At 35.3% G+C, this 18,012-nt stretch overlaps 1 protein-coding gene across 1 annotated transcript; it reads right to left on the bottom strand.

Annotated features, from left to right (window-relative positions):
• Positions 1-8,025: 8,025 nt before the first annotated feature.
• Positions 8,026-11,012, bottom strand: LOC108377404 (nucleolin-like). Its single transcript, XM_017633664.1, has 5 exons — positions 10,955-11,012; positions 9,890-10,071; positions 9,262-9,552; positions 8,569-9,127; positions 8,026-8,439 (listed from the first exon to the last, which is right to left on the bottom strand). Exons 1-5 carry the CDS (start codon positions 11,010-11,012, stop codon positions 8,147-8,149), a joined length of 1,383 nt encoding a protein of 460 aa, XP_017489153.1. The 3' UTR covers positions 8,026-8,146.
• Positions 11,013-18,012: the final 7,000 nt, after the last annotated feature.

The following is an 18,012-nucleotide window of genomic DNA, read 5'->3' as shown; positions in this document are numbered from 1 at the left end:
GAAATTTGTCAATTTAAAGAAATGTATCAAGTTATCGATATTTATTGAAATATCATTATTTATAGTCAACGAAATTTATCGAGTTCTTTTAACTAACAGAGTTATCGATAACTGGTGATACACTGAAATTGGTCGATTCATCGAATCGAAGTATATGGAATTTTCAAAATATATTGACTCATCGAAATTTCAAGGTCATATAAGTTTATCGAGTTATCACTGCTTATCGAATTTTATCGTGTTAACAGAGTGTCCCAATTTAAAAATTTTACAGGAGAAGAAAAAAAATTCTTATAGCCATTTTCTTCAAGTATTTCCTAAAACGTTGCATACAGCAGTTTGCCTGTTTAAAGCAAAGCAAAACTCCATACGAATCGATCTTTATTTAAAGATTTCGTACAATTTTGGCCTCATCGAATTTTCGGAGCTTCTTTTGGACTTAGCAAATTTTCGCTTAATTGAATATAAACGAGAAAACATAAAACAAAGACCTTTATCATTTTCGAAATGAAGCACTTCTAATTTCTCTAGCCTCCTGTATCAAAATATGAGTTTTCATAAAAAGTGGACTTAGCAACTTTTTTACACTAAGCTACATAGCGATATATGTACCTTTATTAAGTATTTATGTAAATGCATATTTGCTTCTGTGGAATCTGCGCAATACTCTGAAACAGTCTAATGACACAACCTCTAATGATGTCTCGGTTTAATTCATTTCACATACACATACATATGTACGTGTATGTATTTACAAAAACAAAAACTTTTCATAAAAGTTTACACACACGCAATTAGCTTGCTTTTTGACTTTCATTTGCGGTTTTCGCTTTTATGTAGTTTTATGTTTTTTGACAAATGTACGATGCTATGAGAAATCGGTTTGTTTGCCGAAAAAAGGTCATACACTGCGTATACGTTACGTTAATTAAATATTTGACATGTGATTGTGCTTGTGAACGATATGATTGTTCGCCTTTGTACAAAGAGTTTAATATAAAATTAATTTATGTGATTTAAATCCACTTAAACTAAGTGTTTCAATGTATTCGAACTGGAGAATAATGTGACCAAATAGAGCTTTTGAGATACATTCGATTGTTTTATTTGATAGTCAGGAAGGGGTTAAGTTGTTGAAAGATTGGCTCGGGTGTTGTAGTGGGGGCTTTGTTGGTAAGCTAACTATTGCAAGGATGTAATATGAAGAGGTTCACATTTTTATTAATAGCCTTAAGCTTTAATCTGAAAACAGCGAGCAATATACAGTGACTCAAACAAATGACCACGTGTTTTTATTTTAATATTCGTAATATTATTCCAGCTAATTTTTTGTGTTATTTTTATATAAAAACCAAAACCGTGTAAATCACAATTTCAAACTTTATACACAATTTAGGAAGATTCATAAAATTTTCATCAAAATTTCAAATTTTTATTCTGAATTTTTAGAAAACAACTTAGTTTATTAATCTCAGCCCAAACTCACGAACGGCTGTAGTGGAAAAATAAGATGAAGAAATTTACCTGAGAAAGTATATAAATGAGTGTACCAAATAAGACACAGATGTTGTACTTAAAATATTCATAATGCACCAAAAATAAATTTTTAATTTTTGCGGTGCAAAACCTTAAGCTTCGAAAGGTGTGAAGGTCGCATTATAACTTTCAATCATTGACAAGTTAATCAAGGAGTGTTTTGACACTCGCCAACTCTGGGCAGCGCATAAACATTGTAACACTTTGCTGGGGCTCCTTAGGCCACTGTGTGATTGTGGTATGTTTAGGCGCGACCGCTAACATCGGGCGGCTATCTATGTACTGCTGCATGCAGTGCTGCCAACCGGGAATTTGAATTTTTCGGGGGAATCGGGGAGTGGCTTTAAATTTTGGGGGAATTCAATATATAAAGGATTTTTATTGGAACATTCCTATTGAGAATAAAATCCCTCATTGCGTTTTTACGCATTTAAATATAACGTAATTGCCTCATGTAACCGTGTGAATATTAAAGAAGTTGAAACCGTGCCAAGCAACATTTTAAACTTGACCTCTACATTTGACACTATCATATCTCACTTCGTTTCCGGCGCTAAGCCTGGCAAAGTTTTGAGCAGTCTAATAAAAGTAAATATTTATCAATACAAAAAGAATTTTTCCAAAACTAATTTAAAAAAAGCCTCAATCAGAAACATGCTTGGCACTTATACTTCGGAGGCAATTTTACTTAGAAAACAACTATTTAAAAAATTACAAAAATTGCATCAAGAAATATATGATTCTAAGGAATAATCCATCTATGTCCGATATAAATATATGATAGATATGTCTTTATTATCTTATTAGAATTAATTATATTTCTTGTTTTTTTTAATAAAAATGAGAATGAAGTGCCTTAAATAGTAAAAGTTATTTTGGGAGAATACCCTTGAAAATATGGGAATTTTTCCAGAAATTTGTGTGAATTAGCCTTAAAAGAGTTGGCATTCCTGGCTGCATGTGCAAAAATTTCTTTAGTGTTATTTATGCACTTCTCAACTGCCATGTAATATAACTTTTATAAGTTGATGGCACTGCAAAGTATGCTCGACCTACTCTGATGCATCCTCCGATCAATGCTTACGGTTTTTTTTGCGGATTCTGCATGGATTACAACCCTGAAGAGGTAGTAATTACCTATAGATACTATTGGCCACAGTGCCTACATACTACTTTTTGGTCCAATAAATATATTTTTATGAATATACATACATACATGCATGCAAATATACTGATCTCACCTCTCACTGAATGAAGTCGCCGGAGGGGATTTTTCGGTCCTTAGGAAAGTAATACACCTTTAAAATAGAGCCGAAACCATTAGTGATTTAACGGAACACAATCACATATGCACCGGACTAATCGAAGGAAGTATCAAACACAGTGGAAACTGTTAGACCTAAGAATTTTTCGAGGGATCCCGGCTTTTATAATAAAAGTTATTTTTGGACTTTTATTATTTTCTGAAATAAAATAATCGGTCAACCCGGAGTTTTATTTTTTTTTTGTCCAGTGATAACAGTTGACCAAATACTTTCTTTCTTTTGTATTAAATTATAAAAAATATATGTACAAATTGGAGGTAACCTTCCTTTGTATTATTATTCGCATACAAATGTGTGTATGTTTAGAATTTATTTTTAAGTAAACTCAAATTTGTTTTTACGTACCTATGTACAAATGCTGCATTAAGAAAGGATTATCATTAAAACCCATCGGTGATGGGCGAACTAAATACGGATGCCATCGTAATTTTATTAATGCAAAAAGTGTCCGAAACTTGAACAATAGATGGTCATAATAAAGACGACACAAGAAATGACAACAATACAATGGCAAAAACGAAGGAGTAGCTATTTGCTAAGTAATAGGGGTTTGTGCAAATACCAACAAAAAAAAAAAAAAAACGGACAGCAACTACAATGGATGACAAGTAAATTGTAGTGAAATGCATTTAGTTTCAAAGTTTTTGTGGCACACACTTTTTTACCTCACAAAAATTGTGTGCGCTAAAATACCTAGGTATAATGTCGAAAATGATAACAAAAAGAAAGAAATGGGAAACTGAATTTGAACTGTAAATATTGTAGACAACTTTGAATGGAATTTAAGTGAGAAAAGTGAGGATTAAGTACATAGCAGTAGAGAAGAATCTTAACAAAAATGCAAACTTGCCAAAAAAAAAAATAACTCTATTTTATAGAAATATGTGCATAAATATATATGTAACGAGATTGCAATATTGTAATGTCATAAAAGTAATAGTAAAAAAAAAATGCACGAAAATAACCATAAAAAGGAAAATTTTATTAAGTTGAAAGTCCATGTATTTTAGTTTATGAATACTCCTGCAATGTAATGGACTTAATGGAATGCATTTAGGTAGTATTAGTAATACTTTACAATATAAGTATTCGTTTCTACACTATTCTACGTATGTGTACTAGGGTGGTACAAAAATGCATGTGCGGAAAGTAAAGTCGGAATTATAATGCTCTCACCCCCAGGATTGATATATTATCAATACAGAACAATTCTAGGGGGTGAGAGCATTAAAAATATGACTTTGCTTTCTCTAGGCCACCCTAATGTATAGACGTGTATATTATATTATGTATACAAATGCTATGTCGCATGCATGATTTTTTTGTTTACACTCAAGTTGAGTAAAATGAGTACATTAAAAAATAAAAATTTTTTAAATTTTTTTAGAATTTTTTTGAGTGTGCAGTCTTATAGCCCATTAAATTCTAGTATAATGAGTGCAAGTTGAGGCGATTGCAAAACTGGCGCTAATTTTTTTTTAATTTTCTTTGAAAACGGTTTTGCGCATTTTCTTCCATAAGAAAAAAGTGCAAAAAGCCGCTAGCATAAAAAATATAAAAAATCAACACAATTTTGCAGCAGCTTAAAACTTGCACTTTATTATACTAAAACTTTATAGGCTACAAGACTGCATCCTCAAACAAATTCTAAAAGAAATGTACATTTGTAATGTACTCATTTTACTAAACTTTGGTGTAAAAAAATTCATAACTCAAATTATTGTAGAGCACACCCCATAATACTATACTTAAATATTGCGCAATACCCAGAGCTACCATTGTGATTTTTTTAAATCTTCTTTGAGATGGCGTATTTTCAAAAGCTAATTTTTTTTTGTAAAAAAATTTGTATGTGAAAAATTTTTGAATTTTTTTTTAAATATTTCTTTTCATAGGGAATTTTGATGTGGGTATGTGTGATTTTTTTAATTTTTTCCTCGCCCCGTTCTCGAGATATTTGGAAAAATATTAAATCGATTTGTTTTTGTGCTATAAACTTTTTAAAAATATATTAATCAAGCTCAAATTTCATATTTGTTTATTATTTATGTTTATGCATCAACCCTAAAAATTTGAAACAAATCAAGCACATGAAGTGTGAACCCCGCCCGTTTTGGTATGGAACGTCCCATATACTTATATAGTGAATACTTAACTTACCTGTGCACTCTTTTAGTTTCTTTAATTACATTTCAACAAAACCCAAATATTTTTCACACAAATATGATTGCAAATGTATTTAATCAATTTCCTAGGTGTATGTATTTACAAATTTAATTCCTTTTAATTCCATCGAAAAATAATCGTATAATTTCAATATTTGATTAGTTTTTTGGTGTTAGAAATTCTTAAAGTAAATTTTGGTTTTTAGTAAGAAATTGATTAAATTTTTAGGAGGCAAGCTTGTTGCAATAGCAAACAGAACTGAAATGTATTTACATTTAATTCGATAAAAAATATGTATGTATGTACGTGTGTTTTTGCTAACAAGTTAACGTAAAGACAAATGCGTAAATAACACTTTTCCTAATACATATATGTAAATACAAACAGTTTTTTGTATGCCAGTAGTGTTTTATGAAAAAAAATACTCAGCAGAAGGCGTTACAGACCTGAATAATTTATGTACGCAAATAGAAAAGGAATAAGGATTCCAAGTCCAAATTTGGAATTTAGGAATTTAAAATATCTCTGACATTCAATCTATGATCAATGATCAATGATATGTGATTTGTTATTTTTAAAGTGTGATCTACAATTTATGATCTGTGACCTATGATAATATCCTTCCATGGTCCATGATCTATGATCAATGATCTATAGTATATGATGCATTGTTTACGGTCTATGATTTAGGGCTCATGATTGATGATCTATGATATGTGATCGCTGATTCGTGATTTATAAACTTTGATCTATTATCTATGATTTCCATCCATGATCTCTGATCTAGGCGCCTGGTCAATGAACCTCCACATCCACCTTAACGGCTTTGAAATGGATGGTAGAAGTTTAGCAAAGGCTGCGTGGACCCTACTTGTTCTCGGTAAACCGATTATCGCTGATATATCAGCAGTATTACTTCTGAGCTCAGTAAGGTTCTAACTACGGCACACTGGTACAATGATAAGGATATGTCTCTCTTCGTGCTGGTGAGTGTGAATCTTAGTAACTTAAGTGCACGGCGTACGTTCCAGCACCGTCTTTTTTAAGCTGGTGGTGCATTCAACTCCTTTATGGATGCGCGTTAAAGTCGGCGACAGAAGCAGAAAATAAAAGTCCGGTTTTAACAATAAGAACTTACATCGAAAGTTCACAGAAGAAAATAGATCAGTTAGGAAGGATGCGTGATGATATGCTCACATTTTTTAAGGGATGGAAAAACATTCAATGTCAAAAGTCGTTAATAAAAGCGACATATAACGAATCCATCATTGAGATTCTCACAACTCTTGACCCAAGAACGAGTCACTCGAAGTCTGTTTTAAAAGGATGAAGGAGAATTTTTGCTACCTTGGGCTCAGTTTGACCATAGATGAATTCGAAGAAATAATATAAGCCAAACACTAACATACGTGTAAGCGCCAATCTATTATTATTAATATAAGCCAACCTGCCATTATATTCGCCGGAGATTTTAACGCAGGGCCTGTCGTGGAGAACAACACAACGCGGAAAAATCCGTACTGAAAGCTTGATTACATGCCCTATACTTCCTAAACAAGTAACCTACACCATACTAGAATCCAAGCCCACTTATTGCGAAAGATCTCTCTTTAGGCTTCGTTTTCTGCATGAAAATTCGCAATCTAGTCATCAAGTGCGACGAAAATCACATAAAGCCCATTGGTTCGCAGTATGGATCTGTCACAACTTCATATATAGAACTATAAAACGTCTATAAGAGTGTGTTCTTTAAGGAATTGTTCATTAATGCAGATTAAGACCCATTGGGTATAGCATAAAAAACGGTTATAGATAAAATTAAAGTTTGAATGTTCTCACAGCTCTAGTGCCTCTCCTTTCGACCACAATAGAGCTGACCAAATAAAGCGCCAACCTGCGAAAACGCAAATATTTATCCATGAGGTGATAGGTAAACTTGACAGAATTTTAGATAATCAAGAAACGGGATCGGACATCCATAGGAGAACGGGGGTTATTAATTAGATAGCTCTTTAAGGCATAAACCCAAGCTATTACCAGGTATTCATAAAATCTAATGTGCAAACATCTATGTACGGCTTGGCAATGCCTTATGCGATTAAGTTATATAAACAAGTAATTTTTAGCAAAAAAAAACCGACTTCAACCCCCATACAAAAAAAAATATATATATATATATCTCATGATCCACTGATCGGATCTCAACCAGATTAGTATGGGACCACCTCTGAGACACTACCTTTCCGATGCAAAAATTAAGAATTATCGAAATCGGTTGACGCGGTCCAAAGTTATGCGGTANCTGATAACCTCCTCCTTTTTTGGAAGTCGGTTAAAAAATAGGTTAGCTTGAAAACAAACATAATTTCATTTTATTTTATTCATTTAGCCGGGACAAGTAGACGACTTTTTCATCGTGCCTAGTTTGGAACCAACCCAAAATGGGCCCAATAGTCCTCAAATGTACAGAAATAGGTTAGGCTAGAAATTAAACATTAATTTCATCTCGTCGAGACCAGTACACTGCTTTTCCATCGGGAATATTTTGGAACTACTGCTAATGACTGAAACTAATGATGCTAAACTAGTTTCTGAAATAGTCATGAACTAGTCTTAAATGGCCCCGAAACGGTAAAAAAGTTTTGAAAAGGTTCCGAAATTGTCCTTTATTAGTCCTAAAATGATACTTAGCTAATGCCAAAATGTTTCGAAAACGGTCTGAAAATGTTCCTGAAAGAGGGCTGAGGTAGCCTATGATCTATGTGCGTTCTATTAGCTATAATTCATGATCTATGATTTATGAACTGTGATCCATGAGGCATGAGATATGATGCGATCCATAAATAGTTAATCTATAAGCTATTGGCTATGGTCTATCGGCTGTGGCCTATGGCCTTGAAAAATTACCAAAATGCTTTGGCGTTGAGGTAGTCCTTTTTAGGCGCTTGTTTACATCTTCTGCTGGATTTACCTTATGCTTATTTACAAATGTACGTATGTATATCTACGTATTGTATTAGCAAGTACTTGCATTCTATACGAGCGTAAAAAAACAAACAAGCGTGATATGTACAAATAACAAAAAATGCCACTAATGCATACATATTTACATAATGAAATCAATCTGATTCAAGCAATAAATCGGTTTCGTTTATGGAACATAAAGGAGCTAAGCCAATTAACGCTAAACCTGCACCATTCTCAACACAATATCGCTTGCTTACCGTGCCATGGCCATTGGCTGTTGTGCCATTTGTAGTCGCAGGCGATGACTGCTGTCCTTGCTGCTGTGGGCCACCCACCGTATCGCCGCCTATTTGTGCTGGCGTTTGAGTCTCCTTCTCCGGGTTATGTGGCGGCGCTGACGTTAAAGGCGTCGACGCTGTGCTTTTGCTTGCTGCTTGAACGTCTGCTAAATATTTGAAAGCGTAAAAGAAATGAAGTTGTTTTGGTAATAAACAAATGAAATAGGTATTTAAGAAAAAATTGTAATAAAAAAGAATGTAAAGCTTTAAAAATTAGCTTCCATTCAGCTACATACCACCACTGCATTGTTTTGTTATCGGTGTTGCTGCTGTTGCATTCGACTTGTCCTTCTCCGCAATTTCTTTACTACCCTCCTTCGTTTTCGTTTCTTCGTTGGTGGCACCACCACCACCTTCGCTTGGTTTTTCATTCGATTTTTCAGTTGCATCTGCGCTAATTTCTTTTCCACTTGCCTGCCTTGTCTTATCCTCATTTGCTGCCTGAGCGCCTTTCTGTGATGCATCCGCACTAATCTCTTTCTGCTCCACCTGCTCTTCACGCTGTTCTGCTTCCAAAGCTTCGTCTAAGCTCTTGTCCACTTCCGCTTTTTTGTTCGCCGCACTGACCAAATCGTCGCCTTCATTGTCATCATCATCATCGTCTTCTTCCTCTTCATCGATGCGTGCATCAATATGACCCAGTGGTATATCGCCGTTTTTCTTCGTACTTCCATTCTCCTTGGCCGGCGGCGTTGTTGCAGCTGCAGCCGCAGCTGCTGTTGTGGCTGTGCTGCCATTTTTCAAAATACCCACAAGTGGCGCTCCATTGCCTGGCTTCTTTTCATCTTGTGGCAACTGCCAACGGGAGAAAGAGAGAACAATGTAAATTACAGTTTAATTGGAACTAATCACCTTTTCAATTCCAATTCTGCTTTCGCATTGTGCTCCCGCTACAACACACACACACACACACATACACACACACTCACCTTTTTGTAGCCGTACGATTGTGTGCCGGTTACCCCTGGCGACTCATGCATTTTCGTCGCTTGCTCCTTTGACCAAATGATGTCCTCGTCAGTTTGTCGCTCGATGCGTTTCTTATAAGCTCGATGACTGCGGTACACTTCTATGAGGCAGCAAATTACTATGATCACAAAGAGTGAAGTCAACGTTATGAATACCACTTGTGTGGAATCTTCCTTCTCGGAAACGTCATAGCCAAATTGAGCTACGTAGAGTACACGTTGCGGTGGATCTTCCACCCAGGCTTCGGCGCTCTGCAATGGTTAGTATTTGTATGTTTATGTGTACATATATACGGATGAGTGTGTGGTAAATGGAAAACTAGTAAAGCTATCGGCCGCTGGCAGGTTTCGACACATTCTAATTTATGCAGCGAATAGCAACATTGAGTTGCTGAGTCAATCGCCGCCAATATCAGCCAACAGGCCCAAGAGTCTAATGCAATTACTTAGTTTTGCGTGGCATCGCTACTGTTTGTGTCTTTACAATTTCAAAATTCTGGTTAAATCGCCACTACTACTGTTTCTGGGCGGGCTTGCCGTTCTCATACCTAGGACCTACTATATGTAGATATTCTCGTCAATTACTTACCAAACTCACGTTGACCATTGGTTCTTGTGATGGTTGCTCTGATATATCAAATTTAGCAATACATTGTGCGCTGCGTAAGCCTTGCGGATGAATTACCGTAATATTATCGGCACCTGATTTAGTGAAGAGCATATATTCCTCAAGCGGCTTCATGACGTAATTGTTCACTTGTATGTAGATATCTAGAAAATTGAATTAGTACATATACATACATAAGTACATACACATATGGGTAGGTTTATTAACAAAGCGATATACTCGTATCATAAAGAAAAAACACATATTTTAACGAAATAAGCAATCAAACGTCAACGATTAAAACTAATTAGGAAATTTTCACTAAGACCTTGTCCTCGAGCCCATATTTTTAAAAATTATAGAATTTATTAGACATTACATATACAGTTTTTAGAAAGCCTTAAAAAGCTCTGCATATTGTAACCCCTTTATTCTGAAACAGTGAATCGATGAAATGCTGTTGCCCTGTGTCTGCCAATTTAAGACCAGTCATGACCAATTAATAGATTTTTTATGAGCGAGCATAGTGTAAAAGCTCTCTGGTCAATGCTGATATAACATAACTTAAATAAGTGACGACCAGAAAGCTTTTACTCCTTGAGCTTTTATATGAAACCATAGGAAGCTCCAAAAAGCATTCCTCCAAAATGGGGTTTGGTCTAATAGAGCGCCATAGTTTCAAAGTGCCATAGTTTCAAAGTGTAAGACAGTGACTACTAGAGCGGATTTCGGTGTATTAATTCTAATGAACATATTTACAAAATATAAAATTGAAATATTTTTAAATGATTTCAAGTACTTTTACAGGGCCATTCTGACTAAGATAGTTGAAAGTCTTGTGTAAGACAATTGAGTGGCAGTAGGATAGGCGCATCCATATAAGGTGGTAGCAAGCGCATATAAGTAAAAATCCCTTGTATTGGTACATAAAGATGTCTAAACGAAAGAAAATAGCAGATACTTTTCGCCATATCGTTTTGTTGACATCCTAAACTTACACTATTTCGTCTTGGATGACATTCTGCTTTACCCCCACATTGGTATTACCAGCGATGAAGTCGAAGCTTACAAGAATGCCTGCGAGTCCCAATTCTGAGGTAAGCATGGTGTTAAGTGCCAGAATGGAAGTGGCTATAAGATCCTACTCAACGCTGCGATAGCTGAGATTGGCTAAGTTAGATCAATTTAAAGAACTTGAAGAAGAAGAAAGTACAGAGTTGCGGAACGTCTTCAAAGCTTGTAAAGAAACCCCCCAACCCAATAAGGTTACTTTAGGTGGAAGTTGGCGGTAGTGTTGCTGGGCATTCACTTAACTATAAACAGTCTTATGTGATGAGAAAGTGTTTCCAGATCTTCATTACTTATGCTGCTTGTGTTGGTTCGTTGTATCTTTATTTTCGCGTAAACTGGTCAAAATCTCAATTTCCCGCAAATCGATGCCAAATTAAGATACAGTTTTTTCACTCCATACACCTTAAAATTACATTTAATTCGAAATAAGTGCTTTCTTTACTGAATTGAGTCCGTGCTAATGTAGCCATTTAACCTCTGAGGCGAAGACAGGCCAGCGCCTGTGCCAGTGCCTCCAATAAATTCAGTAGCCAGACAGTAGCAGCGGTTGTTTATTTAAGTTTGGTTTTTTTCTCTTTACGTATTTACGCCCTTAGCGTGTTTTTTCTTTACTTGTTTCCACGTTTTATGACCGTAAAGTTGTTTTTGTTTGTTTGGTAATAAACGTACATCATGATGAAGCTACAAATCTAAGAAGGCGAAAGAGTGCTTAGCGTTGGAAAGTGGCTATGAATGAAAGGGTGAATGGTGAAAACCTTGGTAATTTTTTTTAACTTTAAAGTAATATTTTTTCCTGCTGTTGTTTTCGGACGAATGGTCATTGGCGCACACATACATACATATGTATGTACATTAGGGTATATCACTCTGCATACAAACAACTGTTTTTCGATCGAAATTATAATTTTTTTATAAAATAAGTCTTCCGCCAAAAAATATTTAGGAGAAACACTAAGATCATCGTGAGATGGACCGATTTGAAAATAACCCCAAAAATAAATTTTTTATAAATAAAATAAGTTTTTAAAAATATTTTGTTCCATGAAACCACTTCAGATGATAGACAAGTTTAAGCTTACAAGGTGCGAATAAAACTGTTTAAAAATTTGATTAACGGCAGCAAAATAATGATATTTTGGATGAGATTTCCAATCGGTCCAGTTCGCATAAATCTTTGTTTTTTCCCTATCTTTCCGGAAGTCTTAAAATATAATAAACCAGTCGGCCTACTTTGAGACCTAATTTTTTTAAATGAATGAATTGACCAAATCTGATGTAATAAATAAAAAAAGCCTTCACATAGTATATGTAAGGTTGTAACTTTTAAATAGATGGCAACCCCACCAAAAAATTAAAGAATTGTACATCTGAGGATAATATCCTTTCACTTGTTTTTTTTTTTTATTGAATGAACTGTGAAAATCTGATGCATGGTGGTAGTTATTAAATAGGTGGCAACCCCACTCAAAAAAAATTAATACTTTTTGCACATCCGGAGACAATATCTTTTTACTTGATTTCTAATTTTTTTGTCCAACGAATGGTGAAGATCTCATAATTAAAAAAAATTGGCAACCCTACTCAAAAAATAACATATTACTGAACATCTAGACGACAAGCGTTTTCATTTGACATCTCACTTCTTGTAATTCAATGTAAGGATATTATAAGTTTTTAGACAGGTGGCAACCTTATATAAATGCTATGCACTAAAGACAATACCCCTAACGATATAGAATATATAAAACAAAATGGTATCCAAATCCGTTTAGTAGCTTTCGAGATTAGCGTGCTAATAAAATCTTGGCTTTGCTTTATGCTACGTAAGGATAAGATAGTAATTTTAAATAGTTGGCATCCCTACTCACAAAAGTTTTTGCGCATGCGAAGACCATGCACTTTCATTTGGTATCTCAATTTGTTATCCAACGAACGGTGAAGATTTTAAACAGGTGGCAACCCTATTCAGAAAAATAATACATTATTACACATCTAGAGGCTTAGTCTTTTCATTTGACAGTGACGGTGCCGAACAGATGCCTAAGATACTAGGATTGCAAATAGTAATTTTCTAAACAGGTGGCAACCCTACTCAAAAAATAAGACATTCGCGCTTTTCTAGAGGCCAATCGCTTTCATTTGACACCTCATTTTTTGTAATCCAATGAACGGTGCGGATTTATAGTTTTTTAGACAGGTGGCAACCCTATTAAAATTAAAAATAGAAAAGGTCACTCTCCTATTACACAGAGTATTAATATACTTTTCTTATTTAATAAGAAAATCTCGTAAAAATCCGTTCAGTAGTTTTCGTGATTACCGCCTACAAATAATCTCGACTTTCCTTTCGGTCAAAAAACCAAAATTTTTTCGGTGAGGTACCCTAATGTATATACACAATTAATCGTGAACGAAGATTCAGTCTCTGGACGTTGTCTGCGCCATTGGTGGAAGTTTAACAACGTTAAGTTTGCTGTTAATTTTGTTGTTTTTGATAGCGACTCTGATGGAACTCAAGAGGTTGTTAAAACAGGGAGAGTAAGCGGTAAGCTTTCTGTGCATAAGGTGGTATGAAAAAATTGCGAACATGTTCAAGGAATGCCAGCACGCAAAACGCCTGTACCAAAGAGAGAGAAGTTCAAATGCTTTCTATCCTCTCCAAAAATCTTCTTCTTTTTATTTGGCGCATTAACCGCCTAAGCGATTTTGGCCGAGTTCAACAAAGCATGCCAGTCTTTTCTCATTTGTGCCAACTAAAGACTATTAGAAACGCAAAGTGAAGCGAAGTCCTTCCCCACCTGCTCTTTCTAACGCAGTGGGGGCCTTCCTCTTCCTTTGTTGCCAGCAGAGGGTTCCGCGCTGAATACTTCCAGAGCAGGAGCGTCGGTGTCCATTCGAACGACAGGAATCGTTTAGAAATAAAATTAAAATTAAAAATAAAAAGCAGCAAACGTGACTGTTTCCTAAGTCTCTGCGACGACGCAAAAACGAATGCCTGGGGACTCGCATAAAAAGTAGTGAGGAACTCTGTAACCCAGCCTAAATGCCAACTTTTCCCAGTGTTCTGGTAGATATTGTTTCTATACTTTTTCCCAAACACTCCAAACTATATTACAATTCAGTAGTACCCGTACAGCAAACCAGGCCAAGACGTTTCTAACGAACGCGAGTGACTCGAATCAGCTAAGGCAGCAGGAACTAACTGTATTCCTAATGTAGCATTTATTGGCATCTTACGGCATTATACTTGGCGTGCATTAAAGAAAGATACTTTCATACTGTTTGAAAAATGCAGAAGTTACTGCTGCCACCGAAGCCCAAAAAATCGTCAACCGAACTGTTTCACTTGCGTCCACTCGGTGGGAAAGATCCTCCAGTGTATCATTTAGAACCGTCTAAATAAATTCATTGAAGACTTCTGGTGGCCTATCACCAAGTCATTTATTACAGTATCCAGAGACGTAGCCGTGGTTGTCGCACGCCTTCATCCGATAGAACTTAGGCTAAAGAAACCTATCTTGAAAAATCGGATTAATTACCACTAAAATTGAAAAATAAAAGAAAGTAAGGAGAGAAATTTTGTCGAACTGGCTGTTGGAATCGCCGCTTAAACCGTTCTCATAGGGAGGAAAATTTTCATTTAACCCAATTGCTTACACGTCACAGCTGTTTAAGGTTTACCGAAGAAATTTCTACCGAAGATTTTGAATACGTATTCTTCTGTTGCAAGATGTCTTTAAAGGAGAACTATCACCTGAAAATATTGTTGCAAATATGCTTCAATCCTCAGAAATCTGGAGCGCAGTTTCGAATATATTTAGCAGCAATAAGCTGAACAAGACAGAAGAAGATTCTTGGTAAGTTAAAGCAGTATCTTGACCCATATGGTCGATCGGGTGGTGGAATGAAATGGCTAACAACTGAATAAACTAAAACCGTAACGTATGTATATGTGAGCTTTGCGCTCAATCCGCCTGCCGCCGAAATACTTAACGGTAGCACCGGAGGGGCAGTAGGAGGTTTAGTTCGGTTATAGTCCAATACTGATGGAGTATACAGGCTTACGATGCTTTCCCTGGTTAAAAAAAAAATTTAAATATGTAAATTTTTAACTCTAAACATAAGACTCGCCCTAATGCCATATTTAATGTATTACAGCCTCTATTTTTTCTCATACTCTTGAATCATGATCATTTAAAGTTCACGGTTTTGAACTAGAATAGCATTAGTGGACTTTCCTGCAGGCTAAACTCACGCACACTTATGTACATACGTACACTCATACAGACATACTTACATATGCGTATTTGCTCCCAGTAGTAAAACGTACTAGTGCCGAATTGGTGTGGTTCCAGAGAATTTACAACCACGAAGCAAGAACAATAACAACACGAATGTCTTCCGTGACCATTTTGGACTTAGCAAATTTTGTGTACCACTGAATAGAAACAGTTAGAAATAAAATTTGTAGTTCGTTTTTTTAGACCACGATGTATTTTTAATTGTACTTGCTTCAAAATTAAATTTTTCAGAAAAGCAGTGGATTTGCAGTTTTTTGCTCTAAGCTCGCGAAATAAAATTTTAAAAAGTAAAATAAAATAGTTTTGTAAAGTACGGCATTTCGCGGCTTTAGGAGTGGGGTGATCTACCTAACTACTACCCGACTGGTTCGTTTTTGGCCATACAGCACTAGTATGGAACTAGAAATTTGGTTCATTAGCTCGGATTTTCCCTGCAGTGCTTTCACTGACTTCCACTCTCCGGCCCCAATCAAGTGTAGTAATACGCGCGCTGTTGAATATGTGAAGTGTTTGTTGTTTTTGGCATGTGCATGTGCGTAAATGGATATCAAGTACCAAAAACGCAGAGTAATACCGACAACAACAACAAGTACTACTGCCACCACATGCATATATATATATCCTACGAGAAAATGCAGTGAATGAAAAGCGGTCATGGCTCAATGGGCCTATATGTGGATACTCGCATCTAGTATGTATGTAGTATTTATGTATGTATGTATGTATGTACATTTGTGCGTTAGTGCGGCAGCAATGCAACAACTTGAGTCCGTCAAGTGAACCCTCGTCAGGAGCTTAGCGAAGCTTTAAGAATTAATAGCGCATTGCTGGAAAATTTATACTCGGTCTCTTGACAGCATCAGTAGGCGAACAATACATACTATGCACATTAGGGTGGTCAAAAAACAGTAAAGTCGGAATTGTGATGCTCTCGCCCCCTAGGTTTGTTCTATATCGAAAAAAAGTGTACCCCTATTTTTTCGTTTTGAAATCAAAAAATATTTAGAGGTCGCTCAAAGCGCTCAAAATTTTGCATGCATTTTTATATGAGAAAAATAAAATTTTTCGTAGAAATGGTATAGAATTCTTAAAAAATCAATATTTTTCGATCGGAAAACTGCGGTTCTCTTCAGGAGACTTTCAATAATAATACCCAATTGATTTTTTATTGGTCTCCCCATTGCATTTTTCGAGGTTTTTGTGGGTTTTTGGCGAACCTTTAAATTATAGTTGCCATGAAAAAATGGTTAAATAAATAAATGGTTATTATTGTTGGGAATCTCCTGCAGATAAACAGAGTTTTCTCGTAGAAGATATTGACTTTTAACTGTTCTACACCATTTCTACGAAAAGCTGTTTTTTCCTCATATAAACTAAATGGAAAACTTTTGGCGCTTTGAGCAACCTTAAAATATTTTTTGATTTCAAAATAAAAAAAATAAGGGTATATTTTGTCGGTATAGAACAATCCTAGGGAGTGAGAGCATAAAAATTCCGACTTTACTTTCTCCCGTTTTTCGCATTTTTGGACCACCCATATGTAAATGTGTAGTTATAGCTACCCTGCTGTGAAAAACCAAACCAGTAAATAAATATCAGGGCTGCATACTACTAAAAAAAAAACGGTGCGGTTCGGTTCAGTGGTTTGAATCACTAAGAAAAATCTTTTACCGGTTCAAGAACCGGCTCATGGGTGTTCTCGAACCGCGGTTCGGTTCGGTTCAAAAGGTAAAATTTTTTTAATGCTAAGGGATACAAATATTACAAATCTATGTATGTATATAAAATATAGAAGGCTTTCTTTTTGAGATCAAACTCAAACATCCACAGTTAGGTATAAATATTAGTGGAAAAATAAATACGGATGCGAAATTTTAACAATTTTGGCTATATTTTTTCGCTTATGTAAAGTTTACTTTTTTTGTATAGTTCGTCGACCAACTAAAACTGAATAAATCCAAGTTTAAAAGTTTGTGAAAATTCTTCAAAGTTCCATCTACGTTGCAAACTTTTTAATAAGAATTTCTAGAAACAAATTTTAAAGTTTAAGTTGATTTTTGGAAATTTCGATTTGAATTTTTTTGCTGGCGGTAATAACTATTCATTTTCTTCCATATAAAAACAATTCAAACATTTTTTATAGGACAAATTACAACTCACAGAGAGGCCATTAAACTCAAAAATGTTTGCAGTCTTACCATAGGGTTGAATTTTTTGACAAAGTTGTGTATTACAAAACTTGTAAAATGCTTTAGTGCATTTTTAACCGAACAAAACCATTTTTTGGAGTGGTTTTCGGTTTGTTTTTGGTACTTCAATATAAAATTGGTTCGGTTCGAAGCCTCGTTCGGTTCAAAAACCGGCTCGGTTCAAAGCCGGTTTGCAGCCCTGATAAAAATACCAGTTCATTAACTAGTATAAGCTAAAGCGATGGCCTACCAGTTCGACAATTTCGAACTTCTTATGCCATCAAAACTATTTGTTTTTGAATTTTCAAAGTCAGAAATGAAACGCAATTGCATATTTGCTTTCCTCACAAATGTCGGCCGTGGCGCCGCGTGCAGGATACCGGTTCTGGTTCGAGTCCGCCTGGAGGTGGTTATGATTTTTCAAATTGAATCGATGCAATTTAATGTAATTATTTCAATTTAAATATAAATTACAAATTAGAAAGCCTTATTTATTTTGAGAAAAAACATACTTGTGCCATAAAAGTTAAATGAAAAAAAAAAA

The sequence above is a fragment of the Rhagoletis zephyria genome, unplaced genomic scaffold (genome assembly GCF_001687245.7).
Source record: "Rhagoletis zephyria isolate East Lansing unplaced genomic scaffold, Rhagoletis_zephyria_1.1 Rzeph_scaffold_12036, whole genome shotgun sequence".
NCBI lineage: Eukaryota > Metazoa > Arthropoda > Insecta > Diptera > Tephritidae > Rhagoletis > Rhagoletis zephyria.
Note: the sequence above shows the minus strand (reverse complement) of the source record. Positions and strands in the feature narration are given on the sequence as shown.

What these genes read in the sequence shown, in the direction of transcription:
- LOC108377404 (XM_017633664.1), bottom strand. Translation starts at nt 11,012, where the DNA reads ATGCTTACCTCAGAATTGGGACTCGCAGGCATTCTTGTAAGCTTCGAC. An exon ending in CAATGGTCAACGTGAGTTTG is followed by an intron (nt 9,553 to 9,889) that starts GTAAGTAATTGA and finishes TAACCATTGCAG; the next exon opens with AGCGCCGAAGCCTGGGTGGA. An exon ending in AACAAAACAATGCAGTGGTG is followed by an intron (nt 8,440 to 8,568) that starts GTATGTAGCTGA and finishes TCAAATATTTAG; the next exon opens with CAGACGTTCAAGCAGCAAGC.